This window comes from Oncorhynchus masou, chromosome 20 (genome assembly GCF_036934945.1).
Source record: "Oncorhynchus masou masou isolate Uvic2021 chromosome 20, UVic_Omas_1.1, whole genome shotgun sequence".
Classification (NCBI taxonomy): domain Eukaryota; kingdom Metazoa; phylum Chordata; class Actinopteri; order Salmoniformes; family Salmonidae; genus Oncorhynchus; species Oncorhynchus masou.
In genome coordinates, this window is record NC_088231.1 from 9549122 (window position 1) to 9565190 (window position 16069).

General features: G+C 41.1%; 1 protein-coding gene across 1 annotated transcript; it reads right to left on the reverse strand.

The window, feature by feature from the left end:
* Positions 1 to 314: 314 nt before the first annotated feature.
* On the reverse strand, positions 315 to 16028 carry LOC135506884 (uncharacterized). Its single transcript, XM_064926304.1, has 7 exons — positions 14919 to 16028; positions 14364 to 14494; positions 11875 to 12030; positions 10301 to 10465; positions 9821 to 9932; positions 1776 to 1897; positions 315 to 1463 (listed from the first exon to the last, which is right to left on the reverse strand). The coding sequence occupies exons 1-7, from the start codon at positions 15199 to 15201 to the stop codon at positions 993 to 995; spliced, it is 1440 nt and encodes a 479-aa protein (XP_064782376.1). The 5' UTR covers positions 15202 to 16028; the 3' UTR covers positions 315 to 992.
* Between the last annotated feature and the right edge of the window lie 41 nt (positions 16029 to 16069).

The window sequence follows — 16069 nt, forward strand, 5'->3', positions numbered from 1 at the left end:
TCCACTCTGCTCTGCTAGCAGTCGGTGCTTCCGGTTCTCGTTGCATGAGCGGTTCAATTCTTCCAATAATCACTATTGCGGCATTGCCTTATCAGTTGAATATTACAATCAAGGAATAGGCACGTATAACGCCTCATACTTAATGGTTGGCGTCATAGCTCAAAGGATGTGGTTAAATGAAAAGGGTATGCATGCTGTTCTTTTCAAATACGCCATTGCTTATTACATTACACATCAAATCTCCTTCATGATCACCATCTTTCAAGCTCAGAGCAGATTTGTTTATGAAGAACAATGTGTTATCAAGAACACAGTAGAAAATAATACAATTACTTTATTCCATCTACATCACCTCAGTAAGGTAAATATTCAACTATCCTTGTTCTAGCCCAGGTTTACTCTCTCTCTCAAAACAGTTTACACAAACCTGTTTCAAAAGACAAGTTAACAAAGGGTTAATGAGGAGTATGTGGTTAATTACTCTCTTACCCAAAGACACTTCACATAACTATAATGTCACCCTGACACCCCCTGTGTACATCTCAGGCCACACTGCTATGATTTTTCCCCATTGTGGACACTCCTATGTCTGATAAGGTTAGTCAGGAAGGAGAAGCTCTTGTAACATAGTTTGCACTTGAAGGGCTTCTCCTTGGTGTGAACGGTCTGGTGCATCTTCACATAGCTCGCTTTAGCAAAGCGCCTCCCACACGTTGGGCAGGTGTACGGCTTGTCGGCGTCAGTCCTAATGCTCGGCCTCCCAATGACACCAGAGGAGGTAGAAGCAGGAGCCAGCCTCAGGTGGTTAGTCTTTGAGCTCCCTCCTTGACCTCTAGCCATTGTTTGGGTGTTGTTGGGACTTTGCGCTGTGTTAGAGGCTAGGAAGCGCTTGTGCTGAACACCCATCCTGACTCTGTCTGTATTGCTAGGGTAACTATGAGTTAAATGAGGAAGGTTAGACCCAGACCTTCTATGAACCCATTCACCAGGCATTAGACGAGATCCTGATGGAGAGGAAAGACTCCTACCAGGGGGTTTCCCACCACTCTCTGTGAAGGCTGAAGCCCAGGAAGACCTGCACTGTTTATCATGGACACTGTGGTGTTTGTATCATAGGAACAGGAGGGTCTATCTCTATCAGCCCCAGGCCCTGCTACATCCCTGCACTGAGACTGTGAAGAGAAGGGTCTGGGCTGCAGACTGGATCCCTGACTAGAGCCTCTGTCTCTCTGATGACCACCAGGACTGAGGTTGTTCAGTCCACCTGTCCACTGGTTGTGTTCTGTGTGGTGGTGGACTCTCTGTCCCTCGTAGTTGGGTCCTGGTTCCGACTCGGGAAGGAAGAGCGAAGGCTGCTGATCCAGGGTTCTGATCCGGGGCCAGGCTTTGTGACTAGCCACCTCAGAGGCCCAGTCTCTCCCACCAGCAACACCGGATGACAGCAGGCTCTCATGGACAGCAGACTGTAAACACAAATTCAACAGAAAAGCATATAGGTTTATGTAAGAAGCCATTTGCTCTAGACACAGAAACATGACATTATAAAATGGTAACCACAGTTCAGCCCTAGCCTGACGTTCACAACATTCTTTCATCTGAGACTGTCTCTCCCGCCGCATACAGACACCTCCCCGTACCCGCAGACCAAATATACGCCTAGCCCAGGGCTCAGTCGGTCTGTTGTCATGGAGAGTAAGTTCAACTATCTGTTTCTGGTTGTTTTTAACAGTGTTGTTCCGCAGCTCCGAGTTAAGGACGCTGTCCCAGCCACTGACCTCCACTTTGTCGCCTCTGGTCCTGGCCTGCTCAGTGATGTTGTCCCGTAAGCCCTTGGCTCCACCGGTCTGGGAATTCAAGATGGCCGTCCAGTCTCCTCTGTTAGCCTCCAGCCAATCACCTGCAGGAAGAGGTTACAAAAATGGCAGAGAACTCTACATATGGAGTTTTTGGGGGATATTACCTGGTCAGGTTCATACATTATGTGTGTTTTGTATGTAAACACAAGTTGCATTGATTTCATTTAATTAATACATTTTAAAAAATGCATAGCTGCGAGCAGCAATGACAAAGTGTAGAATGGTAGGAAACTAGCTTTAAAACTGTATAATATCTCTGCTCCATGGCAAAATGTATAGAGTTGTAGGAAATTTGCTTTAAAGCAACAAAATTTGTCTCTGCGGTCAAGAGGTCCTCTAAAATGTTTGGTCGTAGATGGCACCGCTGGCCACAGAAACGACCCACCCTCACTAACTTTCCACCACTGCTGAAAAAAAATCATTGAGGAAATGCTGCCTTATGTGCAATCAGTGAAAGCATTACCAAGTTTATATATCTTTATATATTTATATTGTCATGACGTTGCCCTGTTGTAATGAGGTTTATGACCCCCATAAATACCTTTTCCCTCCACCCTACAGAATGGATCCTTGGAAAGCCCTTTGTTAACATAGAGAGAATATGGTAACATCAAAACGTTGGGGAAAGGTACAATATTTGTGTAATCCAACCAGTTGAAAGTCTCCGTTGGTACTTAAAGAATATGATGTCAGATCAGTTGTTGTCTGGGGATTATATCTGATGATAGGACGACATAAATTGTATCTTGGAAAGGCCACACATTCTAGTTATCAGATTCACATGGAAGTGTTGTGCAATTTAAAATGTTTAAATATGAAACTATTTGTGAAAAGATTAAATGTAATTTTAGTGAGGCGTGAGGACTGATGTCCATACGTTTAAAAGGGCTCATTTCAACGTGAAGGAGGTGACGATCACCACGCTGGAAAGGATGAATTTCGAATAGACCAGCCAGAATACAGGACGAGCTGAGTATGGCAACTTGGTATGAACTTTGAACTCTTATTCACTAAAGATGTACGTGGCCGAGGAAAGGACAGATAATCCTATGAGAAGACAGGGTACTTCAACGTATCCGTTCTACAACACTACGACCAGAAAGATTCTACAAAGGACAAGGGCGATCTCTGCTAGGCAAACCAGTCTTCCATCTTCGACCCATCTATCGAAGCGCAGCTCAGTGTAAATAAACTCAGCAAAAAAAGAAATGTCCTCTCACTGTCAACTGCGTTTATTATCAGCAAACTTAACATGTGTAAATATTTGTATCAACATATATACCATGACGGACCCTCTACCTCCAAATCAATCCCGCTCAAGAGTACAGGCCCCGGTGTGACGTTCATTCCTTAGACAATAAACGCGAATCCGACCATCACCCCTGGTGAGACAAAACCGCGACTCGTCAGTGAAGAGCACTTTTTTCCAGTCCTGTCTGGTCCAGTGACAGTGGGTTTGTACCCATAGACAATGTTGTTGCAACAGGCCTACAAGCCCTCAGTCCAGCCTCTCTCAGCCTATTGTGGAAAGTCTGAGCACTGATGGGGGGATTGTGCGTTCCTGGTGTAACTCGGCAGTTGTTGTTGCCATCCTGTACCTGTCCCACAGGTGTGATGTTGGATGTACCGATCCTGTGCAGGTGTTGTGACACGTGGTCTGCCGCTGTAAGGACGATCAGCTGTCCATCCTATCTCCCTGTAGCGCTGTCTTAGGCGTCTCACAGTACGTACATTGCAATTTATTGCCCTGGCCACATCTGCAACCCTCATGCCTCCTTGCAGCATGCCTAAGGCACGTTCACGCAGATGAGCAGGGACCGTGGGCATCTTTCTTTTGGTGTTTTTCAGAGTCAGTAGAAAGGCCTCTTTAGTGTCCTAAGTTTTCATAACTGTGACCTTAATTTCCTACCGTCTGTAAACTGTTTGTGTCTTAACGACGGTTCCATGGGTGCATGTTCATTAATTGTTTATGGTTCATTGAACAAGCATGGGAAACAGTGTTTACACCCTTTACAATGAAGATTTGTGAAGTTATTTGGATTTTTACGAATTATCTTTGAAAGACAGGATCCTGAAAAGGGGGCATTTCTTTTTTTGCTGAGTGTTTATATCTTGCATTTTCCTTTTCCGCGGTTATTAGAATGCATAAGATTCTGTATTTATGGTAGCATAGCTTCTCAAGGTCCGACAGAGACCCAATCCCCTTTGTCCCTCAGTCTTCCCGATCTTTGATTCAAACCCAACCCCTTTTCTTTGTGTAACCAGCCATCATATTGGTTTCATCCGCTAGGGACTTTTTCTTTTAGATTTAAAAAAAATATATTTTATATATATATATTTTTTTATTTATTTATTTATATATTTATTTATATATATATATATATATATATATATATATATATTTATTTATTTATATATTTATTTATATATATATATATATATATATATATATATTTCATATTTATATATATTATATATATATATATTTATATATTTTAATATATTTTATATATATATATATATAGTTTTTTTTTAAATTTCTTTTTTATAATATATATATTTATTTATGTATATATTTATTTATATGTGTATATATATATTTATATATATATTTATTTATATATTTATTTATATATTTATATATTTATATATATATATATATATATATATATATATATATATTATATATATATATATTTTTTATTTATTTATATATATATATATATATATATTTATATATATATTTATATTTATTTATTTATATATTTTATATATTTATGTATATATATATTTTTTTAAACTTTATTTAACTAGGCAAGTCAGTTAAGAACAAATTCTTATTTTCAATGACAGCCTAGGAACAGTCGGTTAACTGCCTGTTCAGGGGCAGAACGACAGATTTTGTACCTTGTCAGCTCGGGGGTTTGAACTTGAACCTTCCGGTTATTAAACTTGTTAGCCAGGGTTTGTGAAGATATCTGAACGTTGTAAAATTCCTAGTTAAGACTGAATAAGGTGACGATTAATAATGGACTGCTATTGACATAAAACATCTTTAAGACTTTATTCGGAAGTCAGCAGCTCTATAAACACCCTTCTGTGGTGCCCCAGGTTAATTGTTGCATGGTTTAATTCAATCACGTAATCAATCAAACGTTAGGTAATCGATTTGATAAAATAGCCTGTCATGTAATTTAATCAGTCAGAGACACAACAATACCACAAGTACGTGAAGTTTAGTGTAGTGTTGTAGGTTGATTATCTTTGAATGTAGCAGGTAATCAATCTTAACTTCACTAGGGTAGGGGGCACTATTTTCACTTCCGGATGAAAAGCGTGCCCAAAGTAAACTGCCTGCTACTCAGGCCCAGAAGCTAGGATATGCATATAATTGGTAGATTTGGATAGAAAACACTAAAGTTTCCAAAACTGTTCAAATATAGTCTGTGAGTATAACAGTACTGAAAACCTGATAATTGTTTTTATGTTTGTTGTTTTCTATTGAATGCCATTACAGTATCCATTGACTTAGGACTCAAATTGCACTTCCTATGGCTTCCACTAGACGTCAACAGTCTTTAGAAATTGTTTCAGGCTTGTATTCTGAAAAATGAGCGAGTAAGACCACTCTGAATGAGTGGACCCTACAGTGTCCCAGAGGTTTTTCATGTGCACGACCGAGAGCACGCCTTTTTTGTTTACCTTTTATATTGACGACGTTATTGTCAAACCAGTTGAAGTTTTACTAAAAGTTTTACTAAAGTTTTTGGATATAAACGGGGATTTTATCAAACAAAACAAACATTTATTGAGTAAATGGAAGTCTTGTGAATGCAACCATATGAAGATCATCAAAGGTAAGTGAGTAATTTTATCGCTATTTTTGACTTGTGTAACTCCTTTACTTGGCTGGTAACTGTTTGTAATGATTTGTCTGCTGAGTGTGCTGTTCTCAGATAATCGCATGGTATGCTTTCGGCGTAAAGCCTTTTTGAAATCTGACACCGTGGTTGGATTAACAAGAAGTTCATATTTAAACCGATGTATAACACTTGTATGTTTTTATAATGAGTATTTCTGTTTTTGAATTTGGCGCTCTGCAATTTCACTGGATGTTGGCCATGTGGGACGCTAGCGTACTCTAGTGAAGTTAAAGTCTTTAATGTATTGAGTCTATAAACCAGTTCTGGGGTCAAATTGACTTATGTTTTATGCTAAGATTTTTTACATTTTCAGCGTTAGTGTATCGGTATATTGCGGTCATCTTTAAATACTGGGACTTTATTTTGTTAAGCTAAAGTGTACAACACCCGTTGAATATGGCCGGTGTCAGTAAATGTCGGGAAAAAAGCGTAATGAAACAGGCACCTGTCAAGAAACTGACGGTTAGAACTCTTAAGGCTCCATGGATTGATGAGGAATTGAAAAACAAGGCAAAAGGAGTGGCTAATAAGTCTGGCTGCACATCTGACTTACTGCAAATTGAGAAATTATGTATACAACAGAAGAAGAAACTGTATTATGAAGCCAAGATCAATAGTATAAAGAATGATGGAAAATTACTGGCAGAAATTCAACTCCATCTTTCATCAAATCAGATGGCTTATTCATCACAAAACCATTTGATGTTGCCAATTATTTTAATGATTACTTCATTGTCAAATTGGGCAAACTTAGGCGGGAAATGCCAACAATGAACAGTGAGCCATCGTATTCATGCATAAAAAAAACAAATAATGAAAGAAAAGCACAGCAGTTTGAATTCTGTAAAGTTAGTGTGGGAGAGGTGGAAAAATTGTTATCAATCAGTAATTACAAATCTCCTGGCATTTACAACTTAGATGGAAAGCTACTGAGGATTTGTAGCTGACTCTATAGCCACTCATATCAGTCATATCTTTAATCTGGGCCTAGAGGTAAGTCTTTGTCCTCAGGCCTGGAGGGAAGCCAGCATACCAAAAAAAACAGCAGACCAAAAAGCTTGCTGCCAGCTCTTAGTAAACTGTTAATGCTACTTCTCTGTAAACAAATTAACAACAGACTTTCAGCATGCTTATAGAGAAGGGCACTCAACATGTACTATACTGACACAAATGACTGATGATTGGTTGAAAGAAATTGATAATAAGAAGATTGTGGGAGCTGTACTGTTAGACTTCAGTGCAGCCTTTGATATTATTGACCATAACCAGTTGTTGAAAAAATGTGTGTTATGGCTATATATCTAATAGAATTAAAAGGTATTCTTTAATGGAAGCTTCTATAATGTCAAACATGTAAAGTGTGGTTTACCACAGGGCAGCTGTCTACTCTTTTCTATTTTTACCAAGGACCTGTCACTGGCATTAAACAAAGCATGTGTGTCCATGTATGCTGATGATTCAACCATATACACATCAGCAACCACAGCTAATGAAGTCACTGAAACCCTTAAAGAGTTGCAGTTTGTTTTGGAATGGGTGGCCAGTATTAAACTGATCCTGAACATCTCCAAAACTAAGAGCATTGTATTTGGTACAAATAATTCCCTAAGTTCTAAACTTCAGCTGAATCTGGTAAAGAATGGTGTGGCTGTTGAACAAGTTGAGGAGACTCAATTACTTGGCTTTACCTTAGATTGTAAACTGTCATGGTCAAAACATATAGATTCAATGGTTGTAAAGATGGGGAGAGGTCTGCCCATAATAAAGAGACGCTCTGCTTCTTTGACGCCACACTCCAAAAAGCAAGCTCTAGTTTAGCCTAATTTTGATTATGGTCCAGTTGTGTGGTCCAGTGCAGCAAGGAAAGACATAGTTAACCTCTTACACCTATGGTGGCGCTATTTCATTTTTGGAAGAAAAACGTTCCCGTTTTAAACAAGATATTTTGTCACAAAAAGATGCTCGACTATGCATATAATTGCTACTGTTCGAAAGAAAACACTGACGTGTCCAGAAATACAAATATCTTCTCTGTGCGTGCCCTTTAACGTGAGCTTCAGGCAAAACCAAGATGACTTGGTATCCAGGAAATGACAAGGATTTTTGAGGCTCTGTCTTTCATGATCTCCTTATATGGCTGTGAACGCAAGAGGAATGAGTCTGCCCTTTCTGTCGTTTCCCCAAGGTGTCTGCAGCATTGTGACGTATTTGTAGGCAGATCATTGGAAGATTGACCATAAGAGACCACATTTACCACGTGTCCGCCCGGTGTCCTGCGCCGAAATTGGTGCGCAAAAGTCACCTGCCAGTATTTTTCCATGGGGCACAGAGAGAGAAGCAAGCTTCCACGAACTGCATATCAATGAAGAGATATGTGAAAAAACACCTTGAGGATTGATTCCAAACAACGTTTGCCATGTTTCGGTCGATATTATGTAGTTAATCCGGAAAAAGTTTCACGTTGTAGGTGACTGCATTTTCGGTTCGTTTCGGTAGCCAGGCGCAATGTAGAAAACGGAAAGATTTCTCCTACACACAGACGCTTTCAGGAAACACTGCGCATCTGGTATGTGGCTGGGAGTCTCCTCATTGAAAACATCAGAAGCTCTTCAAAGGTAAATGATTTTATTTATTTGGTTATCTGGCTTTTGTGAAAATGTTGCGTGCTACATGCTACACAAAATGCTATGCTAGCTTAGCATACTCTTACACAAATTAGTCAATTTCTATGGTTCAAAAGCATATTTTGAAAATCTGAGATGACAGTGTTGTTAAGAAAAGGCTAAGCTTGAGAGCAAACGCATTATTTTAATTTTATTTGCGATTTTCAGAAATCGTTAACGTTGCGTTATGCTAATGAGCCTGAGGCTTAGTCACAATCCCGGATCCGGGATGGGGAGTTTCAAGAGCTGCAGCTGGCCCAGAACAGAGTGGCACATCTCTCTCTTCATTGTAATCAGAGGGCTGATATAAATACTATGCATGCCAGTCTCTCTTGGCTGAGAGTTGGGGAGTGATGGCATCACTTATTTTTTATAAGTGAAATGAATGTGTTAAATCCCAAATTGTTTGCATAGTCAATTTACACACAGCTCTGACACACACACTCACACATACCCCACCAGACATGCCACCAGGTTTTTTTTCAGTCCCCAAATCCAGAACAAATTCAAGAAAGCAGACAGTATTGCATGGAACTCCTCAAAAGCAACACCTCACAGCACAACGCCTCTCCCCTATTTGACTTAGATAGTTTGTGTGTATGCACTGATATGTAGGCTACGTGTGCCTTTAAAAAAATGTATGTAGTTCTATCCTTGAGCTGTTCTTGTCTATTAATGTTCTGTATTGTTTCATGTTTTGTGTGGACCCCAGGAAGAGTAGCTGCTGCTTTTGCAACATCTAATGGGGATCCTAATGAAATACCAAATACCAAATCTAAAGCAGGAATAGGCAGCAGAGGTGCAAACGGCACAGCTTGGTTCAGTTGACCCATCCTCTGGCAAACATAACAGGATTTACTTTAAGACACAAGGTCCTGTTTTAGACCAGGCCAGAAGAAGTTATGCAAGATATTTTCATACGTCTTGTTGACCCCCAAGAAGGCCTGCCATACTACCATCATGACCAACCTCAGTATCTCTTGTCGAAGCGTAACTGGAACGACAACTTGAGAAACACTGGGCCAATCGTACTGGCCAGAAGTGGCGCAAGAACTCAATAACCCATCGGGTTCCTCTACTCCGGGTTCCTTACGACAGGATTTGGCAAAACCTTCCCTCGAGCAAAATCGTTTCCAAAAAAATGAATGAGACCCACTTCACCGGTAGGCGAGGCCTCACTCCAACGACAACAGAACCAACAAACTGTAACCAGTTGCTGAAGTGTCAGACAAAGGCAAGACACCATCCAAAATGAAGGAATGGGCTACCCCAGTGTCTTCGGAGAGATTAGCTGTGAACACTTAATAATAGCCAGGTGCATCACTAGTCCCACTGAAGATCTATTACTGTATGTAGGCTATATGTATTTCTCTCTTACCTTGCTCCCCCATCTTTAGTCCACTCAGCAGATCCATGCTCTCTGGTACATCCTCTATTGTCTCCTCTTTGACTAGCAGCAGATCAGGCTTCCCATCCTCCATGTCTACTGACTGTAAGAAATACAGATCGAGAGGATGTTGAATCAAGACATCTGATATGAGCACCCTGTTATGGAGCTACTTGTCATTGGGCAAAGAGGGATTGCTATGAGTATTGTGTAAATATGTTAGTTGATTTGATTACTTGACTCTTTAATGGTTTGATCATTCAAAAGGCATGGTCCCACACTTAAGACAAAATGAATCAAGACCTGGGTCAGTATCCACAAAGAGTCTCAGAGTGCTGTTCTAGGATCAGTTTTGCCTTTTTGATCGTAATGAATAAGTTGATATCCTAGATCAGCGCACCTACTCTTGAGGCTTTCTGGATATGGGCCTTGACCTAATACCATTCAGACAGTAGTTTACAGAGGGCTCACCTCAGTGATACAGTGTGTGTTCCTGTGCTGCTCAGCTGGTTCCTCTGTGGGTTCAAGAGGAGGTGTAGTTTGGTTGTCCTCCATGACCATGTTCCCCTCAGGGTTCCCCAGACCCTCCTCACACCCCTCCTCCTTGACCAGCAGCACCTCTGGACCCTCCTCCTCCTGGAAGAGACAGGTGATACAGATTACACAGAAATACTCTTCCTCAGGTACGTACACACAGATAATAAACACTTTCAGCATGGTGTTTACCCATCCTAGACTGTATTTACAGAATGACGTCATCATTGTTAATGCCATCACAGCGGACATAAATATGATGTTGTGGGTAAATCAATGTAATGGGAAAATGTTGGGTAGAATGCGCTCTCAAACCCTGGCGGGCAGCCAGTCTTGGAGATGGACAACTCCCAATTTCAAAGCCACAACTCCTAAACGGCTGACCAGGCGGATAAAGGTGTCCCATCTCCCAAACGGCTGGAAAGGCAGATGAAGGCTACAACTGATAACTGATCAAATGTATGCACACTCACTACTGTAAGTCGCTCTGGATAAGAGCATCTGTTAAAATGCAAATATGAATCAGCAAAAGCCAAACCAGACTAAACTATTTTGACATGTACAGTAGGTGTTTGTTAGGTATGTAAAGCTATATTTAGTAAGTGTATATTAGTTATAAAGCGCTGTTGGGTGTATGCAGAATAGGGTGACATCAGATGTGATGTACAATGAGTATAAAAACCTTAACACCTGCTTTTCACATGACATAGACTGACCAGGTTAAAGCTATGATCCCTTATTGATGTCAACTTTGAATCCACTTCAGTTAGTGTAGATGAAGGTAGGAGACATACAGGTGAACAGGGGGCAGCTGAAGCCTTTGTTACAGAACATGCAGAAGAACCGCGTCTCTTAACTATTGACTGAATGTTTATCCCCCTCCCCGAGTGTAGGGTCTCGTCCTGTCGTTTGATTTCAATACCTGATTGAAAAGTATGTGGCCTTGTGAATTGGAAGGTCCCATCAATGTGGACACTGGGTCGTGATCCCTGAACTTGGATTAAGGGGAGTAGGTGGGGACATTTGGATTTGTATCTAAGCTTTCCCAATAATCTAAGAAATCTGTCTTATGAGTGTCCTCCTCAGTGATTCTCGACGACATTCCATGTCAGAGGAGCATCGCCCTCCATTTTCAGTCACCACAGTCTATAACCTCACTTTTCTTATCTAGGCACCCTTCGGGGTATACACTACTACTGCACTGGTTCCAGTCCCCTCTAGACAGATCAGTCTGTGTCTCTAAACCCAAGGGCATGTTGCCAGGGTCCATCTCTGTAGTGTAAGAACAATACGGATCGTTGCCAGTCCCTAACGCGTCACCCGAGTCCCGATGGGAAGGAACAGTCATCTGGCTCGGGTTACTGTAAAGTAAATACTCTGAGCCGGGAGCAGGAGGACAGCCCAGTGGCCCCAGTCTAACTGGGTCAGATCGTGTGTGTAAAAGCCTGTGTGTTACAGTTAGTCTCTGTGTCAGTCTCTGGCTTGAGGATGGCGTTCAGCGTTCTACTGACCTCCGTGATGCTGCGTGAGGTCCTGGGCTGGGGCGTGGCGGCGCGGTCCTCCGTGGCTACAGGGAGCGCTCCAGTCTGGATGTCTCTGTGTCTTGAGTCCTTTCCTTCAGTCCCCTCCTGATTGACCCCAGGACCTGCAGCCTCTGCATCTGCAGACTGACACAAGAAGAGAGGAGGTTATTATCGATACATAATAGGTTTGCATAACAATGTCGTAGGGAAGTCTGGGGGCGGCAGGTAGCTTAGTGGTTGAGAGTGTTGGCTAAGTAACTGAAAAGTTGCTGGTTTGAATCCCGAGCAAGGTGTTGAACTCTAATTGCTCCTGACGCAAGCCTAGCAGACGAGCCAAATGCCTTTTATGCTCGCTTCGAGGAAAGCAACACTGAAGCTGTTAACTTCTTCGATATAGGGGGCGCTCTTTTAATTTTTGGATAAAAAAACGTTCCTGTTTTAAACATGATATTTTGTCACGAAAAGATGCTCGACTATGCATATAATTGACAGCTTTGGAAAGAAAACACTCTGACATTTCCAAAACTGCAAAGTTATTGTCTGAGTGCCACAGAACTAATGCTACAGGCGAAACCAAGATGACATTTCATACAGGAAGTGCCCCAGATTTTGAATGCGCTGTGTTCCAATGTCTCCTCATATGGCTGTGAATGCGCCAGGAATGAGCCTACACTTTCTGTCGTTTCCCCAAGGTGTCTGCAGCATTGTGACGTATTTGTAGGCATACCATTGGAAGATTGACCATAAGAGACTACATTTACCAGGTGTCCTCTTGGTGTCCTCCGTCGAAATTATTGCGCAATCTCCAGCTGCGTGCATTTTTCCATTTGGTTTAGAGGAGAAAGGCAACTGCCACAAATGATTTATCATCGAATAGATATGTGAAAAACACCTTGAGGATTGATTCTAAACAACGTTTGCCATGTTTCTGTCGATATTATGGAGTTAATTTGGAAAAAAGTTTGGCGTTGTAATGACTGAATTTTCATTTTTTTTTCTTAGTCAAACGTGATGAACAAAACGGAGCGATTTCTCCTACACAAATAATCTTTTTGGAAAAACGGAACATTTGCTATCTAACAGAGTCTCCTCATTGAAAACATCCAAAGTTCTTCAAAGGTAAATGATTTTATTTGAATGCTTTTCTTGTTTTTGTGAAAATGTTGCCTGCTGAATGCTAGGCTTAATGCTATGCTAGCTATCAATACTCTTACACAAATGCTTGTGTAGCTATGGTTGAAAAGCATATTTTGAAAATCTGAGATGACAGTGTTGTTAACAAAAGGCTAAGCTTGTGAGCCAATATATTTATTTCATTTAATTTGCAGTTTTCATGAATAGTTAACGTTGCGTTATGGTAATGAGCTTGAGGCTATGATTACGCTCCCGGATACGGGATTGCTCGACGCAAGAAGTTAAGGAGCCTTTTGGTCCTAGCACCAGCTGTTCTGGATGACTGTGTGATAACACTCTTGGTAGCCGATATGAGCAAGACCGATGAATTATTGCACGAAGCGCGCCAGCTAAACTGAGTTTTTGGGGATATAAAGAAGGACATTATTGAACAAAAGGACAATTTGTGATGTAGCTGGGACCTTTTGAAGTGCCAACAGAAGAAGATCGTCGAAGGTAAGGCATTTATTATATCGCTATTCCTGACTTTCGTGGCGCACCTGCCTGGTTGAAAAATGTTTTTCATGCTTTTGTATGCGGGGCGCTGTCCTCAGATAATCGCATGGTGTGCTTTCGTGGTTAAGCCTTTTTGAAATCTGACACAGCGGCTGGATTAACAAGTTAAGCTCTATTTTGATGTATCACACTTGTATTTTCATGAATGTTAAATATTTCTATTTCTGTAATTTGAATTTCACCGGATGTTGTCGAGGTGGGTCGCTAGCAGAACGCCTGTGCCAGAAAGGTTAACAGCTTCTACCCCCAAGCCATAAGACTGCTTAACAATTAATCAAATAGCTACCTGGACTATTTACATTGAACCCCCACATTTGTTTTGTACATTGCTGCTACTCGCTGTTTAATATCTATGCATAGTCACTTCACCCCTACCTACATGTACAAATTACCTCAACTAACCTGTATCCCCGCACACTGACTCGGTACACCCTGTATATAGCCTCGTTATTGTTGTGTTAATTTTATTATTTTTTACTTTAGTTTATTTGGTAAATATTTTCTTAACTCTTCTTGAACTGCACTGTTGGTTAAGGGCTTGTAAGTAAGCATTTCACGGTAAGGTCTACACTTGTTGTATTCGGGGGATGTGACAAAAGGTTTGATTTGAAGTCGCTCTGGATAAGTGTCTGCTAAATGACTAAAATGTAAGTCTCACAAGCTCCCCTATGGCAGATAAATAAGGATGTACATGTAAGCATATGAATAGCTGAGGGGAGTGTTTCTTAATAAAAAAGGGTACACATTTAAACTTATTGTAATTGTTTATGTTACATTAAGACACTAACCTCTATCACAATAACATGTTGGTTTGAGGTTCCACTCCCCTCATCTATAGCTATAGGTTGGTCATCTATCCACGCGTTGTGTCCCGCTGGTTTCACAAAGCTCCTGTGGCCTCCAGTGAGATGTCCTTCACCTGAGGGAGTGATTGGGGGGAAAAGGAGTCGTTAAGTCACATACTGTCAATGCTCAATACTACATTGTACACTTGACACTGTCTACAATTGGCAAGGATATAAGGTAGCACTTGTCATAACTTCTTTATATGCCATTTATTGATTGATTATGTTCCATGCATCACATGCTTTTAATTGAGTATGACAAAAGGAAATTCAGTAAATCAAGTATCTGTTTAGAATATGACAGTGTCTTTGTGCAAGAAGAATTTGTTCTTTATTGACCTACCTGGTAAAATAAAGGTAAAATAAATAAAACATTGTACAAGATAGCGAAGTAACCAAGGGAATTATTGCACACTAGCCAAACACTGACCAAGACACAATTCTGGATAACACATTTGAACAAATGCGCCAAGCCCCTCAACCTTCTGCAAAATGTACCTCTTGCCATTCCTCTGTATCGGTCGAGGATCTTGACACTACTGGGACGACTGGCGACGACGCGCTCTCGTATTGTCCTCTCTGCGCGCTCCCGTGCCACCTTCAGTTCCAGTAGCTGGAGTTTCCTCCGCAATCCCCTGTTTTCTTTCTGGCTTTGAGTAACTTCTAAACGAAACACTGCATAGTCGTCATCTACTAGTTTACAGATCTCTGCCACGGCTGCATTCGCTAGCACCTCCATAATGGAGGCTATTTGAGTGTGAAAAACCATACAGTCAGCCATTGTTAGCACCTAGCAAGCGTTACCTAGATAACATAGGTATATGAACCAAGTCCTGTTTCCAACGCGAATTACAGACTACCTGAGGTAATTATGTGATGCCGTGAAGTAAAAATCGGCATACTTTGAGTTCCAGTGTGTTAATAAACGTCTAAATACAACAATAAAAACGCGAAAGTGGTAATTGTTCTTGGTCACTGTTCGCGTCCGTTTACTTCTTCGGTGGTATTTTTGGGCAGTTGGCATCCTATGTTGTTAGTGCATTACTGCCACCTACTACTGTGCTGGAGTGGAGTGTGGGCCAGAGACCGGGAGAAACATTATAATGCCTGCCTGCCCCGTTTATCTTATAAAAACAACACAAAAAAACGAATACTGCATATGTTCATATTCTACTCAATGGACTCATTACACTTAATTCCTGTATCCCATTCTCTCTCATCTCAGTCAATTTACCTGGTAAAATAACGGTAAAATATATATTTTTAAATAAAATGCAGATGCTCAAATATCTCTCTCCCGCTTATACTGCCCGCACTATATCAACACATGTTCTACTGTTTATATTTCCTGGCAATAATCACACCTTCCTGGTGGATATTTTTCTATGATATGTAATTACTTATTCAGCCTGTTGTGTTCCAACCTATGTCTATTTAAGGTGGCCTCCTATCCATCTTTCTCATGCTGCCGTTCTCCCGCCCCAAACTTTTTGAGAGCATCTTGACTGGCTGCAAACGGCTTGGTATGGCACCTGCAAGGCACTCAACCGCAAGGCACTACAGAGGGTGGTGAGTACGGCCCAGTACATCACTGGGACCAAGCTCCCTGCCATCCAGGAACTCTATACCAGGCAGTGTCAGAGGAAGGC

Coding starts and splice junctions, on each gene's coding strand:
- LOC135506884 (XM_064926304.1), bottom strand. CDS start 15,201: ATGGCTGACTGTATGGTTTTTCACACTCAAATAGCCTCCATTATGGAG. Junction 12,031..14,363: donor AACATGTTATTGTGATAGAG/GTTAGTGTCTTA, acceptor TTCTTGTGTCAG/TCTGCAGATGCAGAGGCTGC. Junction 1,898..9,820: donor ACTAAAGATGGGGGAGCAAG/GTAAGAGAGAAA, acceptor CTCTTCCTGCAG/GTGATTGGCTGGAGGCTAAC.